Consider the following 27,779-nt stretch of genomic DNA (forward strand, 5'->3'; position numbering starts at 1 on the left):
CATTAAGGGCATGCACGCAATGCTACATGCTAGAGAAGGTGAATTGCATGAAGTGCCAAAATCGCCAATACCCTACTCACTAACGCTCAGTTTGAGTTCTGCCAACACAACTCAACTCGGATCTTGTAATGCCTTGATCCAGACGAGGAGGCAAGAGCTAAATGCCAGAGAGGTGAATGTAGCTGCCCTTGAAATCAAGGCAGCCATCGCCCGAGTATGGTACCATGTAGTCCCAGCAAAACTTGTCAATGGGGGTCAAAGGGAAAACCCTCCAATGACTGGGATCATACCTGACACAACTGAAGGTGGTTGGTTGTTGGAGGCTAATCATTGCTGCAGTTGTGTCAAGGTGGATAGAAGGTCAGAGGAGAGACTAGTTGGGAATTTGTGAGGGTGGATGAAAGGGAGCTGAGGTACAGTGGTTTGTTCAGCTTGGTTTTGATCTAAATTATGCAAGTTGCCATTTTCAGAAAATTCACTATTGTAAATAAATCATCATTTAGTATTTTTGCCCTTTGTAATAATAATCGGAATATTGTGGTTTGAGACTAATTCACCTGGAAGGTATTATCTTCAGGAACAATGATCACCTTATTTTTTCAGCAGATACAATGTTGGGACTTGTTCCGATTCTGCAGAGACTCGGTCATGATTCATGCTTGTGTATGAAACCAATAAACGTTTGTGTTCAAAAACAAGCCCTTTTGGAAAATATTTTGCTTTTCCCTCTCCAATTTATTTCATTGTATTTTCAATTAAAAAAATAGCCAATTTAAATCTAAATAGTGTAATAGGATATAAAAGATCTGTATTAGAGGTTTCAGCAAAGAAGAGCTGACCTATTTGTAAACTTACAATTCCATTGCAAGCCTATACCTGTACCTTTTTGGGTTTGTTTGTACCAATCTGCTGTCTTTCAACCTTTCCCCTGCTTTAAAAAAATGAATGTATGTGAGGGATTTGATTTATAAAAAATAAACTTAGTGTTGATTTCAATTTATGCAGGTCCAACTCAATTATAGTTATTTTTCCATAAGCAGTCTGTTGCAAATCATCTTCTGTGCACCATGGAGTGATTTAAAGAGATTATTTCACAAAATAAAACCAAAAATGTTAGAAATACATAACATTCAAAAGACTATGTAGCGAACTCATAAAATGATCAGGAGATCCAACAGACCATCTGAGCTCTTTTTAATCCTGGCCAGACACTGGATTGGAGTTGCACTCCACCTGGTGGGAAGCCCAAGTGTTGTGAGATGGCTTCCCAGAACGCAACTCACATCATTTGGCTTTATCCCATTCATAAATCTGAGCGAGGGCTGACCCTTGAGTCCTGCTAAAAAGAAAAGAAGTGCTGTCAGTTTGAATTAACAGTAGAAAATGCTGGGCGTACAAAGCAAGACCATCAGCATCTGAGAAGATACAGGTTAATGTTTCAGATACAGATCCACTGTTTGTCACAATCCAAAACATTAACTTGCGCTTTCTCTTTTCAGATGTTGATGCACTTGTTGTATTTTTCTAGTGTTTTGTTTTTATTCCAAATTCCCATTATTTAAAGTATTTCCTCATAAGAGTTTATTGTCATTTGTCATTTCTTTGTAAAGTTTGATGCCATGGGGTCTGCAAAATGGGATTAGGAGCAAGATTACTTCATTGCCATGCACAAATAGCATGAGGTCTCAATTTCCCACATGGTAACCCACACAGCTCTCAGGTATGCCTTATGAATAAATGTATTCCTTATGTAGCTCTCTAAATATTCACTAAGGAGCCAGATATTCATTGCCCTCGCCACACCATTATCAGCTCACACTTTCAGCAAGTTATAATGCAATTTTTTTTGAGCGGATGGGTGCAGGAAAATGTCTAACCAATAGCGCACGCTGTGACATGCCCCGCTTCAGCAAGCTTTGGGCCAATGTTTTCTAAATGATGCAAAGAGTTGTGGCATAATGATGCTCTTGTCAAGTTTGGTTTGAGGCAATGCCCTGCACCACTTTATGGTGAATTGACTAATGCTATATTTGTGAATGCTGCAGATACTACATTCAAACTGAGTATACTTACTTTGCTTAGCTACAAATGACATCATTAACCTCCTGCTGATGACCACCTGTAGCCCTTCTTAATTGACAGATCACTACTCCTCCATGTTCAACATCACTTGAACAGAGGTAAGCCATTTAGGACCGAGATGAGGAGAAACTTTTTCACCCAGAGAGTGGTGAACCTGTGCAATTCTCTACCACAGAAAGTTGTTCAGGCCAATTCACTAAATATATTCAAAAAGGAGTTAGATGTAGTCCTTACTACTAGGGGGATCAAGGGGTATGGCGAGAAAGCAGGAACATAAGAACATAAGAACATAAGAATTAGGAACAGGAGTAGGCCATCTAGCCCCTCGAGCCTGCTCCGCCATTCAATAAGATCATGGCTGATCTGGCCGTGGACTCAGCTCCACTTACCCGCCCTCTCCCCATAACCCTTAATTCTCTTATTGGTTAAAAATCTATCTATCTGTGACTTGAATACATTCAATGAGCTAGCCTCAACTGCTTCCTTGGGCAGAGAATTCCACAGATTCACAACCCTCTGGGAGAAGAAATTCCTTCTTAACTCGGTTTTAAATTGGCTCCCCCGTATTTTGAGGTTGTGCCCCCTAGTTCTAGTCTCCCCTATCAGTGGAAACAACCTCTCTGACTCTATCTTGTCTATCCCTTTCATGATTTTAAATGTTTCTATAAGATCACCCCTCATCCTTCTGAACTCCAACGAGTAAAGACCCAGTCTGCTCAATCTATCATCATAAGGTAACCCCCTCATCTCCGGAATCAGCCTAGTGAATCGTCTCTGTACCCCCTCCAAAGCCAGTATATCCTTCCTTAAGTAAGATGACCAAAACTGCACGCAGTACTCCAGGTGCGGCCTTACCAATACCTTATACGGTTGCAGCAGGACCTCCCTGCTTTTGTACTCCATCCCTCTCGCAATGAAGGCCAACATTCCATTCACCTTCCTGATTACCTGCTGCACCTGCAAACTAACTTTTTGGGATTCATGCACAAGGAGCTGGTGGCCGCAATGTTGTGGTACCGGCTGGTCACTTTGACCCCTCCCCCTGCGTTTGTCGCCAAGATACAGAAGAAGCTGGTGGACTTCTTCTGGAACAACAGGAAGCACTGGGTCTCTGCCGCGGTCTTGAGTCTCCCGCTTGAGGAGGGCGGTCAGTCGTTGGTGTGCGTCAGCGGCCAGCTCGCGACTTTCCGTCTTCAGACCCTGCAGAGATACCTTTACGTCGAGCCCCCTCCTAGGTGGTGCGCTCTGGCGAGGTATTTCTTCCGCCAGCAGCGCGACCTCAATTATGACACGCAGCTCCTGTTTGTGAACTTGGGGGGTGCCAGGACCGCCCTCCGGGAGCTGCCTGTCTTTTACAGGGAACTCATCAGGGTCTGGAACAAAGTCTCCACCAAGCGCAGCTCTCCGCCGGCTGGAGTGGCGGCCGTCCTGCAGGAACCGCTGCTCGGGAATCCGTACCTCCACGGCCGAGGCTTTATGTGGCGGTCGGAAGAGAGGGCTGTGGCTGGTGAGGTGACCAGGGTCAGGGACCTGCTCGATGGCGGAGGAGCGGGCTGGATGGCGCCAGACACGCTGGCGCGGCGCCTAAATTCTGCCAACGTCCGCCACGCGGCCGATGCCATCGAGTCGCTAAAAACAGCTCTGGGCCCTGACTCCGTTAGGTGCATCGAGGAGGCTCAAGCACGTGGGGAGATCCCGTCCGAACTGACCCCCGTCCGGACGGAATTCCTCATCGGCGCCAAACCCCGGAACCTCCCTCGGGGGCCGGCGCCTCACAACTTGAGCCGCCTCGGGGAAATCCCCTCCGTGCCTTTCAGTTCCGCGCGGAGGGGTTTCCTGTACGGGCTGCTCCTGCACACCCTCAACTTTGCCATCCTCGCCGGCCGTCCGGACACGCCATGGCGTACCATCTTGCCGTCCGGAGGAGGCGGGGGTCCCCGATGGAGGGCACTCTACGCAGGGGTCCTGCCACTATTCATCGGGGACTTGGCCTGGAGGGTGGTGCACGGAGCAGTGCCGTGCAATAAATTTTTAAGCCGGTTCACGGACTCCCAGGCTGCCTGCAATTTCTGTGGTCTGGAGGAGTCCGTGTTCCATGTTTTTATTGAATGCACAAGGTTGCAGCCCCTGTTCCACTATTTGAAGGGGCTGCTCCTGAAATTTTGGCTGCACTTCAGTCCCACTCTCCTGATCTTTGGGCACCCTGTGCGGAGGGGAGCGGGTAGGTCCGAAGGCCTCCTCGTAGGACTGCTCCTGGGCACGGCCAAGGGTGCCATCAGCCGGTCCAGGCAGCGGGCGGTCGAGGGGGTCGTTCAACCTGACTGCCTGCCTCTCTTCCGCTCTTACATCCGGTCCAGGGTGTCCTTGGAGATGGAGCACGCGGTGTCCACCGGTACGCTCGCGGCCTTCCGCGAGAGGTGGGCACCGGAGGGACTGGAGTGCATCATCACGCCCGGCAACCAAATTTTAATTTGATTTTACGTTTTTTAAGTTTAATTTGTTTTAATTGCCGGTGCTTTTAGTGTCCCCCTTCCCTTTTATAGGGGGCACTGGGGAAAATTGTGATTTTAGTGCCCAAAAAAAAAAAAAAAAAAAGAAAAACACAAAAAAAAAACAAAAAAAAAAAAAAAAGGGGGGGAAAAAAAAAGGGCCTTGTAAATGTCTGGAGTGTCACCCAGGTCGGGTGGCACCGTTTAATGTTTTTATGTTTTGCAGGTAAACTCAAAAGAGTTTCATGCACAAGGACCCCCAGGTCCCTCTGCACCTCAGCATGTTGTAATTTCTCCCCATTCAAATAATACTCCCTTTTAGTGTTTTTTTCCCAAGGTGGATGACCTCACACTTTCCGACATTGTATTCCATCTGCTAAACCTTAGCCCATTCGCTTAACCTATCCAAATCTCTTTGCAGCCTCTCTTTGTCCTCCACACAACCCGCTTTCCCACTAATCTTAGTGTCATCTGCAAATTTTGTTACACTACACTCTGTCCCCTCTTCCAGGTCATCTATGTATATTGTAAACAGTTAAGGTCCCAACACCGATCCCTGTGGCACACCACTAACCACCGATTTCCAACCTGAAAAGGACCTATTTATCCCGACTCTCTGCTTTCTGTTCGGCAGCCAATTCTCTATCCATGCTAATACATTTCCTCTGACTCCGTGTACCTCTATCTTCTGCAGTAACCTTTTGTGTGGCACCTTATCGAATGCCTTTTGGAAATCTAAATACACCACATCCATCGGTACACCTCTATCCACCATGCTCGTTATATCCTCAAAGAATTCCAGTAAATTAGTTAAACATGATTTCCCCTTCATGAATCCATGCTGCATCTGCTTGATTGCACTATTCCTATCTAGATGTCCCGCTATTTCTTCCTTAATGATAGCTTCAAGGATTTTCCCCACTGCAGATGTTAAACTAACCGGCCTATAGTTACCTGCCTTTTGTCTGCCCCCTTTTTTAAACAGAGGCGTTACATTAGCTGCTTTCCAATCCGCTGGTACCTCCCCAGAGTCCAGAGAATTTTGGTAGATTATAACGAATGCATCTGCTATAACTTCCGCCATCTCTTTTAATACCCTGGGATGCATTTCATCAGGACCAGGGGACTTGTCGACCTTGAGTCCCATTAGCCTGTCGAGCACTACCTCCCTAGTGATAGTGATTGTCTCAAGGTACTCCCTTCCCACATTCCTGTGACCAGCAATTTTTGGCATGGTTTTTGTGTCTTCCACTGTGAAGACCGAAGCAAAATAATTGTTTAAGGTCTCAGCCATTTCCACATTTCCCATTATTAAATCCCCCTTCTCATCTTCTAAGGGACCAACATTTACTTTAATCACTCTTTTCCGTTTTATATATCTGTAAAAGCTTTTACTATCTGTTTTTATGTTTTGCGCAAGTTTACCTTCGTAATCTATCTTTCCTTTCTTTATTGCTTTTTTAGTCATTCTTTGCTGTTGTTTAAAATTTTCCCAATGCTCTAGTTTCCCACTAACCTTGGCCACTTTATACGCATTGGTCTTTGATTTGATGCTCTCCTTTATTTCCTTGGTTATCCACGGCTGGTTATCCCTTCTCTTACCGCCCTTCTTTTTCACTGGAATATATTTTTGTTGCGCACGATGAGAGAGCTCCTTTAAAAGTCCTCCACTGTTCCTCAATTGTGCCACCGTTTAGTCTGTGTTCCCAGTCTACTTTAGCCAACTCTGCCCTCATCCCACTGTAGTCCCCTTTGTTTAAGCATAGTACGCTCGTTTCTGTCACAACTTCCTCACCCTCAATCTGTATTACAAATTCAACCATACTGTGATCACTCATTCCGAGAGGATCTTTTACAAGGAGATCGTTTATTTTTCCTGTCTCATTACACAGGACCAGATCTCAGATAGCTTGCTCCCTTGTAGGTTCTGTTACATACTGTTCTAAGAAACAATCCCGTATGCATTCTATGAATTCCTCCTCCAGGCTACCCCGTGCGATTTGAGTTGACCAATCGATATGTAGGTTAAAATCCCCCATGACTACTGCCGTTCCTTTTTCACATGCCTCCATTATTCCCTTGATTATTGCCCGCCCCACCGTGAAGTTATTATTTGGGGGCCTATAAACTACGCCCACCAGTGACTTTTTCCCCTTACTATCTCTAATCTCCACCCACAATGATTCAACATTTTGTTCATTAGAGCCAATATCGTCTCTCACAACTGCCCTGATATCATCCTTTATTAACAGAGCTACCCCACCTCCTTTCCCTTCTTGTCTATCTTTCCGAATCATTAGATACCCCTGTATGTTTAATTCCCAGTCTTGGCCACCCTGCAACCATGATTCTGTAATGGCCACCAAATCATACCCATTTGTAATGATTTGTGCCGTCAACTCATTTACTTTATTTTGAATGCTGCGTGCATTTATGTAGAGTGTTTTAATCCTAGTTTTTAAACCATGATTTTTAGTTTTGACCCCTCCTGTGGCCCTTTTTGTTTTTTGCCTTGGGTTTCTCTGCCCTCCACTTTTACTCATCTCCTTTCTGTCTTTTGCTTTTGTCTCCTTTTTGTTTCCTTCTGTCTCCCTGAATTGGTTCCCATCCCCCTGCCATATTAGTTTAACTTATTCGGAATGGGGTACTGAAGTTGCATGTTCAGCCATGAACTCATTGAAAAGCGGTGCAGGCTCGAAGGGCCGAATGGCCTACTCCTGCACCTATTTTCTATGTTTCTATGTTTCTATGAAAGAATCAAGGCCACATAATGTACTCTGGGTGGGACATTTCAATGCCTACCATCCAAGAATCAGCTGTAGCAGGGATTCTTAACCGGGGTTATGCGAGAAGATTTCATGTGGCCTCTATATAAAGTTATGTGTCATCAACACATAATCATGGGTGCTTGCAGCCTACAATGATGCCATTACTTGATGTTTACATTTTAAAGTTTGTTCTTTAGCATCAATTGTATTTATCCAGCATTCCTCATATGCAGGAAGAGATCGTGGAAACCTTACAAATAAAACCGAATGGCGTACTCCTGCTCCTATTTCTTATGTTCTTAAATGAGAGGGAAAAGGATGGGAAAAAGATAGGGAAATGGAGAAGCTAGGGTGGGGAACCAAAGGTGTAGTTGTAGAGGATAGTTTTAAGAACGTTTTGAATAGCAGGGTCAGAGGTGGCAAAGCAAAGACAACTGGGTAGTGAATTCCAGAGGGGAGGCGCATAGTAGCTGAATAAGCAGTCACTGATGGCGGAGTGGAAGGAGTGAGGGGCGAGGAGAGGTCCAGTGTTAGGGGAGAAAAGAATATCTGCAAGGAGGAGAAGATCACCAAGGTAGCCTAGAGGAAGGCCATGGAGAGATGTGTGCTCAACACACTGCGGCCAGTGAAGCTTGGCAAAGACAGGGATTATGGGACTGTAGGGCTTTGTGTGGCTGAGGATGTGCGCTGCGGCATTTTGCATGAGTTGAAACTTGAGGGTTGATGCTGGCTGACATGGGAGAACTCAAGCCTTGAGATGATGAAGGCCTGGTGTAAAGGTTCAGCGGCAGAAGGGACAAAATAGAAGCAGGGACATGCACTGTGGCAGAGATGGAAGAAATGGTTTTGTTAATGGAACAGATGGGTGGGGGAGCTGAGCCAGGTTATGGGTCACCAAGAAGTATCAAAGATGTCTCCTTATTGATCTGTACTGAGAGAAGTTAAGCCACTTTTGTTCTTTCCTAATGTGTCTGTGAGTTGCATGGAATTGTGCTAAACAGTAACAGAGTGGAAAGCTGTTACCTTACTAAAAGGCAAAAAACTGATTGTCCATGTCAAGCTCGGCTCTGAATTTGAGTTATCCAAATAAGGACAACTCAAACTATCTCAATGCAACAAAACAACTTATAGCTGTATTTGGCTGTGGTTTACTAAGTATTATGTAATTGCACTTAAAGCACAAATACACGTCAAACGGAGTATGAATCGATATTCACTAAAGAACTGATTTAACATTTCCTTTTCTAATTTTTGATATCGGTTTATTTGATAACATGATAGTCTGTAACGTCTATTTTTTGTGGGAATATAATTGGGACTGCGCCCTTTAGAATGTTTATATTGCCCAGTGACTGGGGACACACCCTGTACCTGGGCCGGGCCACGTTTTGGGAGACAGGAAGTGATAACCTGATTTCTTAATCATCGCGAAACTTGCATTGCAACCATTGTTCAAGAAGTTTGGAGAATCGTGGCATTTGCATTGGAAGATTTCACAGCTGCAGGCTTTAATCATTCCCCCAGACAGTCGGGCGAAATGAGTGTTACCAGAACACGATTTACCCGTCAGGACATCGAGAATACCGTGTGGGAAGTGCGAGAGCGATACGTGAACCTTTCTCCCATAGGATCCGGAGCCTATGGCACCGTTTGGTAAGTTAGTAACAGTGGATATCAATCAGCGTGTGCTTGGTGGCCGGGCAAGGGGGGGTGATTTGTGTTGGTTGTAAATTGTGAGAAATGCCAAATAATTGAGACCTGCCTCGTTTCTCTTTCTCACTGTGTCATATAAAATCTCTCTCTAACAACATCGCATAAATATTTGTTTTATTTGCGCCCTGAACAGCTCAGCAACTGACAGGCGGGCGGGGGCCAAGGTCGCAATCAAGAAGCTGCACCGTCCATTTCAGTCTGAACTTTACGCCAAGAGAGCCTACAGAGAGCTGAAACTTCTCAAACACATGAAGCATGAAAATGTAAGTGTCGCCGAGACCGGCTTGGACAACAGCTCCTGGCATGTAGTCACAGTGAGGCGCAACAATGTCTTTAGGATTTTAGATCTGTTCAGCGTCATTAAATGCAAATAAAGTTCCAAGAAGAGAACACTGAAGTGAAATGTTGTTTTAAACAATTGGGCTTTCTCAGTTGTTTATCCATTTACGAGTAAATCTAATGGCATTGCTCACCTAAGTCAGAGTATGCTCTGTTTTATTGAAGGGAGGTGGTGGTAAGGCTAAGAGGCAACAATGAGTTATGTGACAACTTTTTTAGGGAAGCAAAATTAAACATTTAAATCGAGTGTGGGGGACACTCCAAACACTTTTCATGTGCCCTTTTTTTGTTTTTTTTTTGTGATTTTTGTGTTTTTTTTGGACAGTAAAACCAGAGATATATATATATATACACAAGTGCCCCCTATAAAAGGGGAGGGGGACACTAAAAACCCAGCAATTAAAACAAATTAAACTTTAAAACATATAAAATCAAATTAAAATTTGGTTGCCGGGGGTGCTGATGCACTCCAGCCCCTCTGGCACCCACCTCTCACGGAAGGCCGCGAGCGTACCGGTGGACACCGTGTGCTCCAACCCCAAGGACACCCTGGCCCCGGATGTAGGCGCGGAAAAGAGTCAGGCTGAACGACCCCCCTCGACCGTCCGCTGCCTGGACCGGCTGATGGCACCCTTGGCTGTGCCCAGGAGCAGTCCTACGAGGAGGCCCTCGGATCTACCCGCTCCCGAGTTATGTGACAAGGTCTAATTACTGTAAGGTCCTGAGGTTAATTAAAAACTATTTGCTGTTAATTTTTTTAAACTTGTGACAGTGTGACACCAAAAGCACGATAGACATAATTCAGAAATACATATAGCTTAGATTTACACTGCACAGATGGTAAAGCTAAACGGGGGAATCTGTCGAGGTTGCCACATATAATAATCATGTGGGACCACATCAATGATCAATTCATTATACACCCTAATATAAAATGTAAAGTAAGAGGTACTTGTGGAAACAAAAGCAACTTGGAGGTGGTGGGTCTTACTGAATGTTAAGATTCTATGGCACCATTTTGAAGAGCAATGGAGTTCTCCCAGTGAACTGGCCAATATTTATCCCTCAACTAAAATCACTAAACATTATCTAGCCATTATCGCATTGCTGTTTGCGGGACCTTGCTATGTGCAAATTGGCTGTCGTTTGTGTGTGTGTGTGTGTGTGTGTGTGTGTCCATGCAACATGATCATAGGCTGCTGCATGAGCAATGAGAAGATTTTCTGTAAAAATTGAGGGAGAAGCTAGCAGGTCAATTAATCCATTGACATTGGCTGATTGTGAAGTGCCATTGAAAGAGTTAAAGGGGAAGACAATGAATATCCATTTGATTAGAAAGTTTTCTTTGTGCTGGTTGAAAAGTTGAGTACAGAAATATGTCGTATATGTTTGCTCCTCCTAGTTTCAAATATAATGTAAAAAGTAAAAACTGAATATTATAAACACTAAGGGAGCTAAGGATAAAAAAAACCCAAATCAAAACATTGGTTGCACTCAGCTTCAGAAACGGCAGCAAAATGATGCCATGGTTGTGTTAAATTTTTTTTTAAAAACTTGGGATTAGAAATTAAAAAAAAAAATCTGAGGATGTAGTTTTCATGAATACTGCTGGTGAGGTCATTGTAGAATCTTATCCTGGAGTACTCTTTTCAGGGAATAAGAGGAGTTGGGCATCATTTGCTGGTGACATGGACTATATGACCTGTTATCAAGATGGCTTTCACACTGAGAATCTGTTATGGGTAGGATAAGGTATATAATAGTAATTTTGAGTTCAGGAGGATGTATGCAGTATTAGATGGAAATGCCTTCTTGGTTAACATAAGAACATAAGAATTAGAAACAGGAGTAGGCCATTTAGCCCCTCGAGCTTGCTCCGCCATTCAACAAGATCATGGCTGATCTGGCCGTGGACTCCGCTCCACTTACCCGCCCGCTCCCCGTGACCCTTAATTCCCTTTATTGGTTAAAAATCTATCTGTGATTTGAATACATTCAATGAGCTAGCCTCAACTGCTTCCCTGGGCAGAGAATTCCACAGATTCACAACCCTCTGAGAGAAGAAATTCCTTCTCAACTCGGTTTTAAATTGGCTGTGCTCCCTAGTTCTAGTCTCCCCGACCAGTGGAAACAACCTCTCTGCCTCTATCTTGTCTATCCCTTTCATTATTTTAAATGTTTCTATAAACCCCTCATCCTTCTGAACTCCAACGAGTAAAGACCCAGTCTACTCAATCTATCGTCATAAGGTAAACCCCTCAACTCCGGTATCAGCCTAGTGAATCGTCTCTGTACCCCCTCCAAAGCTAGTATATCCTTCCTTAAGTAAGGTGACCAAAACTGCACACAGTACTCCAGGTGCGGCCTCACCAATACCCTATACAGTTGCAGCAGGACCTCCCTGCTTTTGTACTCCATCCCTCTCGCAATGAAGGCCAACATTCCATTCGCCTTCCTGATTACCTGCTGCACCTGCAAACTAACTTTTTGGGATTCATGCACAAGGACCCCCAGGTCCCTCTGCACCGCAGCATGTTGTAATTTCTCCCCATTCAAATAATATTCCCTTTTACTGTTTTTCTTTTCCAAGGTGGATGACCTCACATTGTCCGACATTGTATTCCATCTGCCAAACCTTAGCCCATTCGCTTAACCTATCTAAATCTCTTTGCAGCCTCTCTGTGTCCTCTACACAACCCGCTTTCCCACCAATCTTTGTGTCATCTGCAAATTTTGTTACACTACACACTGTCCCCTCTTCCAGGTCATCTATCTATATTGTAAACAGTTGTGGTCCCAGCACCGATCCCTGTGGCACACGACTAACCACCGATTTCCAACCCGAAAAGGACCCCTTTATCCCGACTCTCTGCATTCTGTTAGCCAGCCAATTCTCTATCCATGCTAATACATTTCCTCTGACTCCGCGTACCTTTATCTTCTGCAGTAACCTTTTGTGTGGCACCTTATCGAATGCCTTTTGGAAATCTAAATACACCACATCCATCGGTACACCTCTATCCACCATGCTCGTTATATCCTCAAAGAATTCCAGTAAATTAGTTAAACATGATTTCCCTTTCATGAATCCATGTTGCATCTGCTTGATGGCACTATTCCTATCTAGATGTCCCGCTCTTTCTTCCTTAATGATAGCTTCAAGGATTTTCCCCACTACAGATGTTAAACTAACCGGCCTATAGTTACCTGCCTTTTGTCTGCCCCCTTTTTTAAACAGAGGTGTTACATTAGCTGCTTTCCAATCCGCTGGTACCTCCCCAGAGTCCAGAGAATTTTGGTAGATTATAACGAATGCATCTGCTATAACTTCTGCCATCTCTTTTAATACCCTGGGATGCATTTCATCAGGACCAGGGGACTTGTCTACCTTCAGTCCCATTAGTCTGTCCAGCACTACCCCCCTAGTGATAGTGATTGTCTCAAGGTCCTCCCTACCCACATTCCTGTGACCAGCAATTTTTGGCATGGTTTTTGTGTCTTCCACTATGAAGACCAAAGCAAAATAATTGTTTAAGGTACCCTGTACAGTTACAGCAGAACCTCCCTGCTGGGGCAATGGAGAGATGTGGAGGAAGTACAAGGTAGTCCACCTAGTATTTAAAGGAGAAACTCTGTTTCTCATTGCTGTTTACAGAATACATATGGAATACACTAAATGTATTTATTGACATGACAAAAAGTACGGCTTACAATATCTAGAACTTGTTTTCAAATGTTCTTCATACGTAGTCAAGAATGGTCTATTGTTATTAATTATACACCAAATAAATTAACCACGCATAAGTTTTGTAACTCTTGAGGAATCAGTAACAGACTCTGGTTAGGTTGTATTAACATTTCACAACCTCGCTGTCCTATTTGACCCTGAGCTGACCTTCTGACCCCATATCCTCTCCATCACAATGACCACCTATTTTCAGCGCCGTATTATCGCCGGTCTCCACGCCTGGCTCTGCCCATATGCTGATGAAACCATCATCTATGCTTTTGTTATCTCCAGACGCAACTATTCCAATGCTCCTCTGGCCAGCCTCCTCCTCCTCCACAAACTTGAGCTCATCCAAAACTCCGCTGCCTGTATCCTCGCTCTCACTCCATTTCAGTCTGAATACGCTCCTGTGAAGCGTCTTGGAAAGTTCTACTCGGTTAAATTCGCTATATAAATGTAAGTTATTGTTGTACTAATGGCGGAAAAGATAAACCTTATCTTTTTGAATGAGTCAAGGAAAATATGTTCAGAATATAATACTGATGAGCTGTTTTGCTTTCTTTGCTTTGTTTTGTTTTTAAAAATCACTCTCTGGCAATGTTGAGAAAAATGTCCCAACTACACTATTACTAATTTATTTTCATTTTGCTACCAATGTTTTGTTGCATGAGCTGCAGTTTCCTTTCTTCACCATACGCAAAGAAACCCAAACATTTGACGTGATAATTAACAATGGCTCAATATATTTTTTACAGCCTTATAAAACACAGGATTGCGATTGGATGATATAGTGTACATTTAAGTAAAATGCAGTTTTCTCTATTTACAAAATACATAAAAAGTGCATAATCTGTTTTGTGGAAAATTCTACTTTAAAATAACTCAATAGGTTGAACAGTTTTCTTTCTTTAACCAGTTTTATCTTCTTTGTAACCACTTACTTGCACAATCTGCACTTAGAACGATACAGCACAGAAGGAGGCCATTCAGCCCATTGTGCCTGTGCCGGATATAGTGAACATACAAAAATTGAGTGACCATGAAAAGACCTCCTGGTCCATTCAGCTTGTCCCATTGCAGGTGGTGATGCTTACTGCTCTCCTCGTCCCACTCAGAATCCATGTTAATCTCCTGGGAGAGGTGAAAAACAAGATAAATACCCAGGCTAATTAGATGAAGGGGGCTGGTAATCTGAAAAATTCCTCTCTGACCCACTTAGGTGATCAAAATGAATCCACGAGACCACCCTGGCCCTTATTAAAGATATAAGATACCTACTCCTTGTACAAGGTGATCTCCGTCCCAGCCAAAAATAGATCCGGCTGTTGCTTGAACAATTTCAGAGGATCAGCATTCACTGTATGAGCCAGCAACCTGTTCCATGGGTCCACCTTTCTATGTGAAAAGAAGAACTTCCTAACATCTAACCTAGTTCTGCCCTTGTATAATTTGTAAGATTGACCCCTGGTCCTCCCTAACCTATAATATATTTAAGTCCTTTTATTCGCTTAAACCTTTCTCAAATCACCTTTAAATCTACATTTCCCCATAAAGACTCAGCTCTTTGAGCCGATCTAGGTAATTAAGATGCTTTAAACTGTGAATTAATCTTGTGGCCCTCCTCCGCGCCCTTTCCAATGCTTCAATATCACCTACCGTGGAAGAAGAACAAAACAATATTCTACCTGAGACCTAACCAAGGTCTTGTTTTATGGTCAGTTGCGCTGTAAATACTTCCTTCATAATTGCAATAAATTACATAAAATACCAAATTTTTGATGTATAGGAAATATTTTCCAGAATATTTGTGCTTTTCACAAACTTCATGTTGCAGGTGCTTGTTTCCTTACTTTAACTAGTTTTATCTTTAGTCATTTAGCTGTGTAGTCTAAATTTTCTTCATTCCACTATGATTGCAGATAACTAGGCTTCAGAGACCTCTATGCTTTTTACAACAATGCCACTTTGCTCGACCAAGAAGGGGATTACTTTTTGAATAGTGCTTGGAGCAAGTTGGGGGGGGTGGAGGATGTTTGTCTGTCCCATGGTTGAGAACTGATCAAATATTATCTGGTGTATTGCTTGTGGCGTGCTGATTTTTCTGTGCTCAGCCTCTCCCATACAAGCAGTCCAGTTGTGGTCTTGTGCCTAAGTAGCCATCTAAGTAAGTCACATAGAGCCATTCTCAATACAACTATGATAGAAAACTTAAGTCAGTATCTCCTATGAAAACAATGCCAGCAGTGTGGCAAACATCAAGATATCCTGCCACATAATAATAGTAAATGTGCTGTTTCATTGAGCTCTGCAGTGTCAGCAAATGTTAATTTCTGCACCACGGGGATGCTGTTGGCTGCTCATCTGAAAGTAATTCATCTATTGTAGGCAATCCAACTTGGAATTCAGCCTACTGCTGTGCAGGTCCAAATCACTGGTCTGGAGAAAGTACTTAGTAAATATTATTGTTAAGGGATTCGTGTATTCCCATCTTTCCTAATGCTATTTCACTTTACAGTAATGCTCAGTTAAATTCTTGTACAACTCTGGTTGGAAATCCAAATTGCCACAGCAATAAACAAGTAAAAGTTTCATAGAATCAAAACAATGTTATATAAAAGTGACCTTCACTGCCTCTCCACTAAAATGTTTCTATCCATAAATAGATTTTTCTGTGTTCACATCTTTGAAAAAGAACCAATGGCATTATCTAGAAAGGCTTTATAAATTGTAAAGGTTTTCAGCTTGACTGCCATGGTATTAACTAAATAGACTGTTGCTGTCTTTAACCCAGGTCTTTTAGTATTTTAATTCAGCCTGCTGCTAAATGTTATTATGTTGATTTAAAGAAAACTTCATATTTAGTTAACCCTCTATACCAGCTAGGAGTTACGGATCATGTTTTATTACTGATTGTGAATAGTAATATGTCACTCTCAAAACTTCTAAATGTAGCATCAGATTTTGGTCAGGCTTGTTTAAATAATATTCACAGACCAGTCTCTGGGCTCCATTGCCTAGAAAAGTGTAGATATATTTGCATCCATAAATAGAGCTTATTCCACTGCATACATTGAAATAAAAACCATCCATTCTAACAGCTTTCTATTATTCAAGATCTAAATTCCTAAAGTTCTTCAAACATCAAAATGCCTGATCTGCAATTTCAGTCATAATTCCACGTTTTTAAGTGTTAATTTCTTACTACAGAACGTGCCTCAACATTTTTGATTCTCAGGAAGGTTTTTTTGCCAGTAAAATGATGCATGTGATGCAAGGTATATGTCATGTATGTATGCTTGGGGTTACTAGCCACCAGATGGCGCCACTGTTGGAGGTCATTGGGCTGTACGCACGTGTGTGCGACCCTGTTATAAAAGGCAAGCCATCATGTAATGTAGTCACTTTGGGCCCTAATAAAGCAGAGCCAGGTTTGTACCTGTTAGTTTACAGTATTCAGTCTACCGAGTTATTACATACATAACAGTATAGTTAAGTAAAATACTAAGCAACAACACCATCAGTGAGTTGCAATGACATTCCTGTGGGTTCTAATAAGTACTTGATGCTTTGTTGGTCGTGAAGCAAAATTGGAAAATGAGTTCTTGCCATCGACTGTGCTTCCTGTCAAGAACAAGTGAGTTAAAATAGGTAATCGGCTCAATAAAACAATCAACTTTCAAATGGGATTTTCTCTCACCGCACTGCCTTGTGTTGGAACCCTGACCTACTGGGAGCGGTCTGTATCAATTTGTGTATTGTAACTACTTGCATGTTTTTGAAGAAGGTAAATTTTATTTCCCCTTGGACGCCTGGGTTGCTTTTATAAGTTGGGATGCTGAGAACCAACTGCCCTCACATCTGGTATATGCTGACTGAAAGAGACAGCTGAAGTGAGAACTTCTAAATTCATTTTGACAGCCAACAAGGCATCAAAGTGGCATTCGGCGTATGCAAACCTCCCATCCATATGCATTGTGAAGGATTTATGGCCGATAATATGTCTAGAAACAACTGGCTCTGCCCTTCTGTAATCTCCTGTATTTTCCGCACAGTTTGCCAAGCCTCCTAATTTTGTAACTTCGTATCAATCCTCTTGTGCCTACTTTCAAATAAAAGGGCAGAATAATGGGACTATATTGACAGTTCTTTCAGCGAGCCAGTGCAGACGTAATGGGCCAGTGGGCTTCCTTCTATGCTATAAAATTCTACAATTCTATGATTTTATAAATGGGAAAACAAAAGAGATCTCTGGGGCACATCACTATCCACCGCCAGCCAAACTTAAGAACATATATTTATCCCAAATGCTTTGCTTTCTGTTTGCAACCCACTTCTCTGTCATGCAGCTACATTCATCATGTTTCTTAATTTTTGTAACCAGTCACTTATCTGGCACTTTTATCAATATATCCATATATAACAAGATCTATTGCATTCCTTTCATCTGTGCACTCTGCAATTTCCTCAAAAAATGCAATTAAATTAGTCAAGCATGACATGCCTTTTCCAAATCCATGCTGATTATCGCTGATTAATTGATGCCTTACTAACTGTTAACTAATTTCACCCCAGATTATGAACTCTGGACATTTACCCACAACTGGGGTAGATTTATCTGCCTATAATGTCCATGTTTAACCTTTTTCCCCTTTCTTGAATAGTTGTATAACAGTTGCCACCATCCAGTTCTTTGGCACAATTCCGATTTCCAAAGATTATCCTTTTTTGAGTTTTTAAATAAAGTTTCCATTTTATATTTATTTCTGGTACTGGCTCTTCCATATCCTTTCCGAGGTAGTCGTGTAGTCCCATTTTCATTTTTCTATGTTAAAACGAGGCAAAATACTTGTTAAGCATTTCTGCCATACTTTTATTCTCCAGTACAAGATGGTTCCCATCATCTATAAGCACTTCCATACTTTCTTTAACTATCCTTTTATTTGTGTACTTATTAAATCTTGTGCTGTTTCGCTTTATGCTGACCACAGGTGTTCTTTTATGATTCACTTTGAACCGGCCTAATCACGCTTTTGTTTCCCTTCCGTATTTGTATTTCTTACATTGTGGTTACATACATGACAGAAACTGTAACACCACTGTATTACTGTATACACTCAACCTAGATGCACACCTTGACCACAAGGGGTGAACTTGTGGGAGACACTCCTTACCTAATCACACAGGTATAAAAAGGGAGATCCCACGCAGGGTCATCGTCTTTGGAGTCCTGTGAATAAAGAGTCAAGGTCACAGCCAGAATGTGCCTCGTGTGGTTTCATACTGTTGAGTAAGGACTTTACAGATTCCATCTGTGTGACCCCTCCCCCTATATTTCTCATACGCCTTTTTTAAAACTTAATTTTTGCTTTAATTTGTCTCTTCATGCAGGAAATCCCATTTACACCTAAGCAGGAATATATTTATGCTGTACTTTATTCAGCTCCTATTTAGATAATCCACTGCTAATGCACTGTTTGATCTGTATTTGGAACCAATTTGGCCAAACTCGCTTTTCATCCCAATAAAATTGGCTATTATTGGACTCCTTATTTTCTTTACTTATTTTCAAAGACAACATTTTAAAAAAGATTATCTGGTCATTATCACATTGTTCTTTGGAGTTTGCTGTGTGCAAATTGGCTGCTGTGTTTTCCACATTACAACAGTGACTACACTTCAAAAAATACTTCATTGGCTGTAAAACGCTTTGAGACTTCCGGTGGTTGTGAAAGGCGCTATATAAATCCAAGTCTTTCTTTCCTTCTCTCCAGTCTAATCCCTTAACTCCAACTGCTGATGCTATGAGTCAGCCTCGTGGCTTTTGTCCAATTGAATGTATTCCCTGGGGGTGATTTTCAAATACCACCTCCTCATTTCTCACCTGGAAAAATAGGTGGCTGGCAGAGGAAAATCTGAGGGGAACCTTAGCTGCCCCATGGTCACTTAAGGCCCCCGATGCAATTTTCAGGAATGCCTATAAATGAGCAGGCAGCATGTCTGTCTTTTTTGGACAGGAGACTATTTAAATAAGGATAAGGGGAAAGCCATTTAGGACTGAGATGGGGAGAAACTTCTTCACTCAGAGAGTTGTTAACCTGTGGAATTCCCTACCGCAGAGAGTTGTTGATGCCAGTTCATTGGATATATTCAAGAGGGAGTTAGATGTGGCCCTTACGGCTAAAGGGATCAAGGAGTATGGAGAGAAGATAGGAAGGTGGTACTGAGGTGAATGATCAGCCATGATCACATTGAATGGTGGTGCAGGCTCGAAGGGCCGAATGGCCTACTCCTGCACTTATTTTCTATGTTTCTATGTTTAAATGTTCCACCCATTTGTACGTCTTTATTGACACTAGCCATAGACATAGTGGCCTGGGAATTCAGGCCTTGGAATGCAGGGGGGGGGGGGGGGCGCAGTGCTGGGTACTTGCCCTGTGCTAGAATGGTGAGGCTCAAGGTGCCTCACATATTGGGCTTTGGGCTCAATACAGTGGAGCTGGCTTGGCGCAAACAGCTAACCAGGGCAGCGGAAACCACGATTGGGCCAATGCTAGTGTCACTGCGGCCTTCAGGTAAGCGAAGCCGGAAGGGGCATTAGGATGGTAGGCCTGGGCGTGGGTAGGATCGAAGGTCGGGGGTCAACCGGGGTGGGGTCAGGAGTGGCAGTGAGCCACCTTTAATTTTGGGATCGGGAGGAGCACATCTACTCATCCGGGCTCCACACTCTGGTTAGTAAATTTGTATAACTTGCCTTGTAGGTCACGGGCGGTTGCAGGTCTGGTTTAACTGAGTGCAACTGGTGTAAGGCCCCTTATTTTCATATGCAAAGTGCCTGACTCCTACTTCAGGCATGGACTGTAGACACCTATTTTCTTTCCTTGACCAATATGGTGTGCAGTGCACTTCCAGCCAGATATGTGCTCACGCTTTCTACTTGCTATATTGGGGGCGCTTCATAGGCTCAAATAAAAGATCTCTTCACAACAGATTAACATCGGCATCTCATTGCGAAAACCTATACTGGCAGCCAGAGGCCCAAAAACAGAATAGAAATACAGAATAGAAATAGCCCTTCTGTCTCGCCCAACAATTTTTAGTTGAAGGTTCGGTTTCAGGCCCCTATTTTCCACAGTAAAGATTTCTGGTGCCCACGTATGTTAACGTACGTTTTTTTTCCTCCCTGTTGGCGCCAAAGAAAAAATACGGCACTTTTCATGAACTAAAAGTTATTTTGAGCATCGCGCTACCCAAGTTCATTTTGGGGGAGTGGAGGGGGGGGGGGTGACGGAGCTTATAGTGTGCGCCGTAAAATCGCTGTGCATGCGCTGTTTTTAAAAAAAACATTCACTGCACATGGGATTGCAACGGGTCGGGTGCGTGGAAAAGGCTCTTCTGGATGGTTATGTTGCAATGTCATGGAAAAGGCTCTTCTGTAAGTTTCTTTTTGCCTGGTTTATTTTTATCTGGAGTTCGTTGTTCAGTCTGGCGTGGAGGACCTTCACCCAGGGATTGAAGTGGGCCAGTGCTGATTTCATTAACTTTAGGCTTTTTAAAAACGGGCTCTAAGGCCTCTGTGCACTGATTTTTCTACATAGACCAGCGGCAAAGTTTCTGGCACTGATAGTCGGCGCCGATGCCAAAACTTTGGTGAAAATTTAAACTGACCCATTATGCAAAAAAAAAAAAATCGCTGGGCACCAAAAAAATGGCGCCCAATGATTGCGAAAATAGGGGCCTAAATCCGTCCACTGTATATATGATGTTTCACATTACATTTTTGTACTCTTATTGTAGATGGAAGGTAGGGTAATGGTAGCCTGAAGCCTAGTCAGTCCTCAGCAGGGCAGCATTTCAGTCTTGCAGAGTCTCAGAAGTTCATAAAACAATTTAAATTCACTTACATCCACAGGCAGAATTACTGCAACCTGTGTTGCTGTTCCATTAAATTCCAGTGAAAGAAATGTTCACAGCACTTCATTTATTTTGGTTGACATGAAAATATTCAATTTAAACTATTAGCTGGGGATTAATTAGAAGTCCAGATGTTGGTCAACAAAATAGTATCTATATTGGTTATCCCCTGCCCTGGTCATTTAACAGTCAGCAGTATCAGTTGAAGGCATCAGTGATTTAAATTAGACATCACACACACAGCTGGGTACTACTGGGTTTAATTGTCAGTGTGATGCATCTGCCATTGAGGAGTGTATAGTGAACTAAAGCTATTAATTTTCAATACCCTTCCAGTACATTGCATCCTTTATGCTTTTAACAAAAAATTCAAATCCGTCAAAAGCACTGAATTATGTGGCATGGAAATATTCTCTCCAGCTGGTTGCTGACTGTTCCTGCAATGTTACTGGAGCTGTGCCTATGGTATTGACTTTTCCTGCTTTCACATGTTTAATGACTTTCACTTTGAGTACTGTGAAATATCGACGTGGGGATTCACAGCAATAGCGGTAATGCTAACACAATAACATTACTTGTATCATTTAAAGCAGTTTATGTCATTTTAGATCTGTTCTCCCTTCCATGCTTTTCTGTTTTCCTTTCCTCAAACTGTTTTAAATTTGTCTGTGGTCTCTTGGCTGTCTCATACTGTAAATCTTAATGGTTATTAAACCGTTACCAGTCAATCATGGCACGCAGAATATCAACAGCTCAATATGGAAAGCAAATGTAAGGGCCCAAAGTGCTGAAAGTGTCTACAGACTTTGAACCTCAGGCACATCGTGAGCTCCTTACAGAGACACAGGATGACCACTTCCCTACATTAATACTGATCTATTCTTTTCTGACTGCTTGTAATTCTTGACCGGACAAACATTGCGGTTAAAAATAAAACGGGGAATTTTGAGGCCTAGTAAACATCACGTCAGGTTGAAATGTTCCCTCTAGGAATTAACAATGTGTCCAAAGTGTTGTGCGTTCTTGTATGTGTAATGTGAATTTTTGGAAGGCTAGTACCTGTATTTTTAGGGCATTTGCACATTCTTGAGCTGCAGAAGTACTCCATAGTTAAATAAATGCATTTATTCTGATATCATTGGCAGACATAATGATGGGTTATTAAAAAACAGGATTTGTCCTTTTTTGGTTGCCCCAGTTTTTGATCCAGTTTAATCACATTCCATTCCTCTTCCAAGAGAAAGAGGATGATCAGCTCTGAGGATTCTAAGAATGCCTCTCCTGAAGCAGCCATTTTCTTTCCTTCTCTTTGCTGAATTCCTCACCTTGCCTCACTTTGGATTTGAATGGAAGTAGCACACATGCCCACGTGTTACCAAAGTGTGATACAGTGCTTTAGTAAACCAAGCCACTAGCCACTCCATTGTTGATCATTTCAATGCAACAATGATCAGCAAGCGAAGGTTAAAATGTTGACTAGCTCTCGATACTATATGGATTAGCTTCCATTTCAGTGTAAATAACCTTTTGAAAGGCTGGCTGCCATTCATATCCTCACAAACAAGGTGACCGAATACTCCTGCTCCAGACATTACAGTGAGATTGTGCCCCCTCGTGGCTGAAAATATTATCACCAATTGATCTACTTTACACAATTAAAAATGTTACTTCTAGCGTGTAGCACGTCTTTCAAAAGCATCGGGTCTGAAAGTGTCACACTGCAGCGTTATCCGTCAAGCATCCAATTGAATCAGAAGCAGTTTGATTGAATCTATGTACCAATGAGGAATGAGTAAACGGCCAAAAACTGAACATTCAGATCACTTAACTACTTTTTCAAAGCTACTAATACCAAACTAGCAATAGCAAAAAATAGACAATATTGTGAATTTGGTTTGAATTACCACCTTTATTCAGCCAACTCAAAATTTACTCATGTAAGTAACATTTATAACACAAGATCCAATAGAAATTGAACAAATTGGAATAAAATGGATATTCTTTCTCATGGGTTTGCCTATACAGTGTTGTGGGTTCATGGAAAATGGTTATCACACAATCTCACTCCTTTGTGGGGAGCCTGGGGCCGAACTTAAAGTATTTGGCTATATTTTGAATCATTGTGTTGGGTTTTAATGTCCAATGTACAGCTGTGCCTTGATTCCTCATGCTTGGTTGCAATCCATGTTAATTCTGGCTCTTCATGGAGTTACCAATCATCTGTTTCATAGTGGGATATAAGATTCGTAAAAGTCTTACTTTCAGCTGTTGTTTAAAAGAAAGTGTTCTGCAAGTGCACCAGTATGTGATTTCAGTCAATTACTTAATTTGCGGATGACACTAAGTTGGGTGGCAGTGTGAGCTGCGAGGAGGATGCTATGAGGCTGCAGAGTGACTTGGATAGGTTAGGTGAGTGGGAAAATGCATGGCAGATGAAGTATAATGTGGATAAATGTGAGGTTATCCACTTTGGTGGTAAAAACAGAGAGACAGACTATTATCTGAATGGTGACAGATTAGGAAAAGGGGAGGTGCAACGAGACCTGGGTGTCATGGTACATCAGTCATTGAAGGTTGGCATGCAGGTACAGCAGGCGGTTAAGAAAGCTAATGGCATGTTGACCTTCATAGCGAGGGGATTTGAGTACAGGGGCAGGGAGGTGTTGCTACAGTTGTACAGGGCCTTGGTGAGGCCACACCTGGAGTATTGTGTACAGTTTTGGTCTCCTAACTTGAGGAAGGACATTCTTGCTATTGAGGGGGTGCAGCGAAGGTTCACCAGACTGATTCCCGGAATGGTGGGACTGACCTATCAAGAAAGACTGGATCAACTGGGCTTGTATTCACTGGAGTTCAGAAGAATGAGAGGGGACCTCATAGAAACGTTTAAAATTCTGACGGGTTTAGACAGGTTAGATGCAGGAAGAATGTTCCCAATGTTGGGGAAGTCCAGAACCAGGGGTCACAGACTAAGGATAAGGGGTAAGCCATTTAGGACCGAGATGAGGAGAAACTTCTTCACCCAGAGAGTGGTGAACCTGTGGAATTCTCTACCACAGAAAGTTGTTGAGGCCAATTCACTAAGTATATTCAAAAGGGAGTTCGATGAAGTCCTTACTACAAGGGGGATCAAGGGATATGGCGAGAAAGCAGAAATGGGGTACTGAAGTTGCATGTTCAGCCATGAACTCATTGAATGGCGGTGCAGGCTCGAAGGGCCGAATGGCCTACTCCTGCACCTATTTTCTATGTTTCTATGTTTAATTGATATTAATGTCATTATAGCCTGAATTCCTTGAGTCAATGAATTTCATAGTCTATTGTAATTGTAAGAATTATCAAATGAGGTGCGAAACTCCTCCTTGGCTGTTATTGTACTGTACTGATTAAAACACAAACTACACTGCCTTGTTTCTACTGCATTGTGAAATTCATGGGGCACAGGTGTAAAACTGGCATTGTGGATCGGCCTCTTGTAATAGAAAGCGCACGATTTTCATTTCCATAGATACAGATCCCAAGCTCTCATCTCCCTTGCTGGCAACCATTGTCGTCTCAATTCTCCAAAATCCCAAACTTCTGAGGTCCTCTCTGACTCCCACCTCACTGCTTCCTTAGTACTCTAATCACCCCCTCCCCACACATACAAATCCTGCCCGGCGGATCCAATGAAAATCTTTCCACGAAGTAGTTATTTGGCCAGCTTTGCTGTCAAAATAATGGGGAGGCTAATGGTGCTCACCATTATTTATGCATAAATGGTACAGCAACGTTGGGCGGAGAGCAGATCCACGGTTAAGTGCCAATATCGAAAAGTTGCTGTCCAAGTTCGGCAGCTTTGTCATTAGCTTTGTGAAAATGGCATTTCGCTGTCTGCCTCACCATTGACATGCATTGAATGTTGTGAAGTTGCTGTATTTGTGTGGTAGATACAAACTAAACCTGCTGCAGTTTTTAAGGGCTAGTAATTAGTCGCATATGTACCCATTTAACAATATGATAATTGTTAGTTACTGCCAACCAACCTTTCTGGCTCTGAAAATTAGCTATTACAAGTGTGGAGTCCCATTCCTTCAGGTTTTGAATTTATTGGGGTGATTTTAAAAATGTTAAATTTTAAATTTTGCTTTCCTACTTTTCCTTTGTCTCTTTTTTTTCCTCTCTCTAACTCCAATCTTTCTTTCCATCTTTTTATTTCCCTTTCTGTACCTGATGTGACATTGAATTCCCCCGCCCACCGCCCCCCCTCTAATTCACACTCCTCCTTTAGACTTTCCGCTGTTTATTTCCCAATCCTTAACTCTGATTGGTTAAGGAGATACCCTGTTTGTTTCCCTGTTCACTCCGGTCCCAAATGTCCAATTTCCCGTGATGTGCCGTTATCAGCTCGTACTTTCAACATCCTTCTGGCCAAAACTGTTTTGTGCCGTAAGGTGCAGGGACAACACTAACTCTCTGCAGATGCAATTAGATGCCTTGTTACAGAAAATACTGGCACACTGAGGAGGACAAACACAGAGAGCAATGCAAAAATAATGAAAACGGTGGGAAACCAGCTGAGAGGCTCAATGGAATGGAGATATCTTTTTTTTTCTCAAGCAAAGCCTTGAAAGATCAACTATGTTATAATACACTGTGTGGTACATGATATCAATCTCCTGTCTTTATAAGTTAGTATATCCGCTGGCTCATCAATGGCATTGCTCATAGTGAGATCCGCTAATGAAGATAAACATTGGTTAAGGAAGAAGCATGTGCATGCCTAATTATTATTCTATGCCTTAGATAATGCTTGACTAAGTATTATTTGGAAAGATCTTGCATTTATACAGTATCTCTAGTGTCCTCAGCATGTCCAAATTGCATCACTGAATGAATCCTGTTGTGTGGGCAAACTCAGCAGTCAATTTGGGTAAAGCAAGATCTACAAACAGCAAATAAGATAATGTCGTTAATCTGTTTTGGTAGTTTTAATTGAACGATGAATATCGGCCAGCACAAAGGGAGAACTTCATTTTTCTTCTTCGAATAGTGCCACAACATCTGTTACGTCCACCGTAACAAGCAAATGGGGCCTCTGGTTACTGTCTCATCCAAAAGATGGACCTCTGCCCCTGCTGTACTTCCTTAATACTGCACTAAAGTATCGGCCTAGATTATGCGCTCCAGTCTTGAGGTTGTACCAAACTGACATTTACAGCATAGAATGGAACCTGAATAAGTAAGTTTGTGTAGGATTACAATTAAGATTAATGGAAATGGATCAGTAGATCCATCTGGGGAGATAAACCATGGCTGAGGTCATGTGGAGAGTTTACAGTTGAGCAAACTGTCTTTGAATTGCCCAAATCTCTAATACATACTCATCAGGGAAACATAAATAAAGCATGCAACTGGACAAACCATAATGGAGATCAACCGATGCACCATAAGGACCTAATACAAGAACATTGGTGGAAAGGACTTTGGGTATAGTACCCGAAAAATCATTCAAGGGGCACCAAGGTTGTGAGTAAAGTACAATCAGTGTAACAGTTCCATTTAACAAACCCTTGTTAATTTATAGTTTTTTGCTTTAAGTATATGTTGTGAAAAAATATTGTGCTGCAGCACTGACTGCAGTTGGTGCTGAAAAACAGTTATAAAAACTGCTTTATCGAGTGAACATTTCAAGAGTAGCATATTTGATGTTGGGACACTTAAATCATCCTTTCAAGGAACTATAGAAAAGAAAGTTGCCTTTTTCCCCTTTGCTTGCTCAAAAATTGTCCATTTCCTTGTTAGACCCACTTTTTGAATTGGTGCCAGCTGAAAGTATTCTAACTGTCCATTCTCATCTCTGACAGCCTGACCCATTTCCACAGGGCACGACTGACCAGATAGGTTCACCATCTTAGTCATCATTATGTCTAACCCTGGTTAACCGAGGAGATCAGCAGGCCTCATTAAGACTACAATATCCTAAAAGTTTTACTATTTTTTTAAAAAAACACACTCCAGAAAGTTTTTGTTTTTCTTTTACTTAGGAAAACTAAGCGAAATACATTTGCTGTGAGCAGGAAATAGAGCTGATCTGGAGGGTCCTATAAAGAAAGGGTCAGGAACTTGAAAGGTTTTTCTCAAGATGACTTTACAGTTAGGAAAACAAATTTTTGTCTCCATTGTACTAACCTTCCTGAGGTTGGGAAATGTGGCCAGGTTTCTGAAACGAGGAATGAACTTGCACTCATAACACAGCATTTATTCCGTTTTCACAGGAATTGGTGAAAAGTGGTTGCTATAAGGCAGAATCTGCGTGAACACTGTACAATTCATTTCCAGGTTATTGGTCTCATTGATGTCTTCACACCAGCTGTTACACTGGATGGATTTCATGAGTTGTAAGTGTTCTGGAAATATATAATGCATATAATATAGCCGTCACGATCACATTGAGCCATTGGCCCGGATTTTCCGGGGCCTTCATACACCAAAACCTGGAACATGCGATCTGTCAGGAATCTTCTTGACCGATCCAACACATCCCCAGGAAAAGGGCATTCGCGGGTGGAGAGTTGGGCTTTTCCCCCAACTTCTGCCCAACAAATGCCCGTGAAATTCATATGCCTGATTAAGGTAAATATAAGGCCTGCTTTTACCAACATAAGAGTTTAAATGAACATAACATTTAAAAAAAATTATTTAAACATAAACAAATTTGTAAAATAAGTTCCGTTTTTAGCCCCTTTAAAACATTTACATTTATTT

The 27,779-nt window shown here is 42.2% G+C and overlaps 1 protein-coding gene across 1 annotated transcript in view; it reads left to right on the top strand.

The window, feature by feature from the left end:
* Positions 1-8,771: 8,771 nt before the first annotated feature.
* LOC139227870 (mitogen-activated protein kinase 12-like) overlaps positions 8,772-27,779 on the top strand; it is a 63,974-nt gene continuing 44,966 nt past the window's right edge. The window contains exons 1-3 of the mRNA XM_070858959.1: positions 8,772-8,992; positions 9,186-9,315; positions 27,354-27,412. Of these exons, the coding sequence (XP_070715060.1) occupies positions 8,877-8,992; positions 9,186-9,315; positions 27,354-27,412 (305 nt within the window). The 5' untranslated portion in view covers positions 8,772-8,876. The remainder of the gene's footprint in view (positions 8,993-9,185; positions 9,316-27,353; positions 27,413-27,779) is intronic.

This window comes from Pristiophorus japonicus, chromosome 17, assembly GCF_044704955.1.
Source record: "Pristiophorus japonicus isolate sPriJap1 chromosome 17, sPriJap1.hap1, whole genome shotgun sequence".
NCBI lineage: Eukaryota > Metazoa > Chordata > Chondrichthyes > Pristiophoridae > Pristiophorus > Pristiophorus japonicus.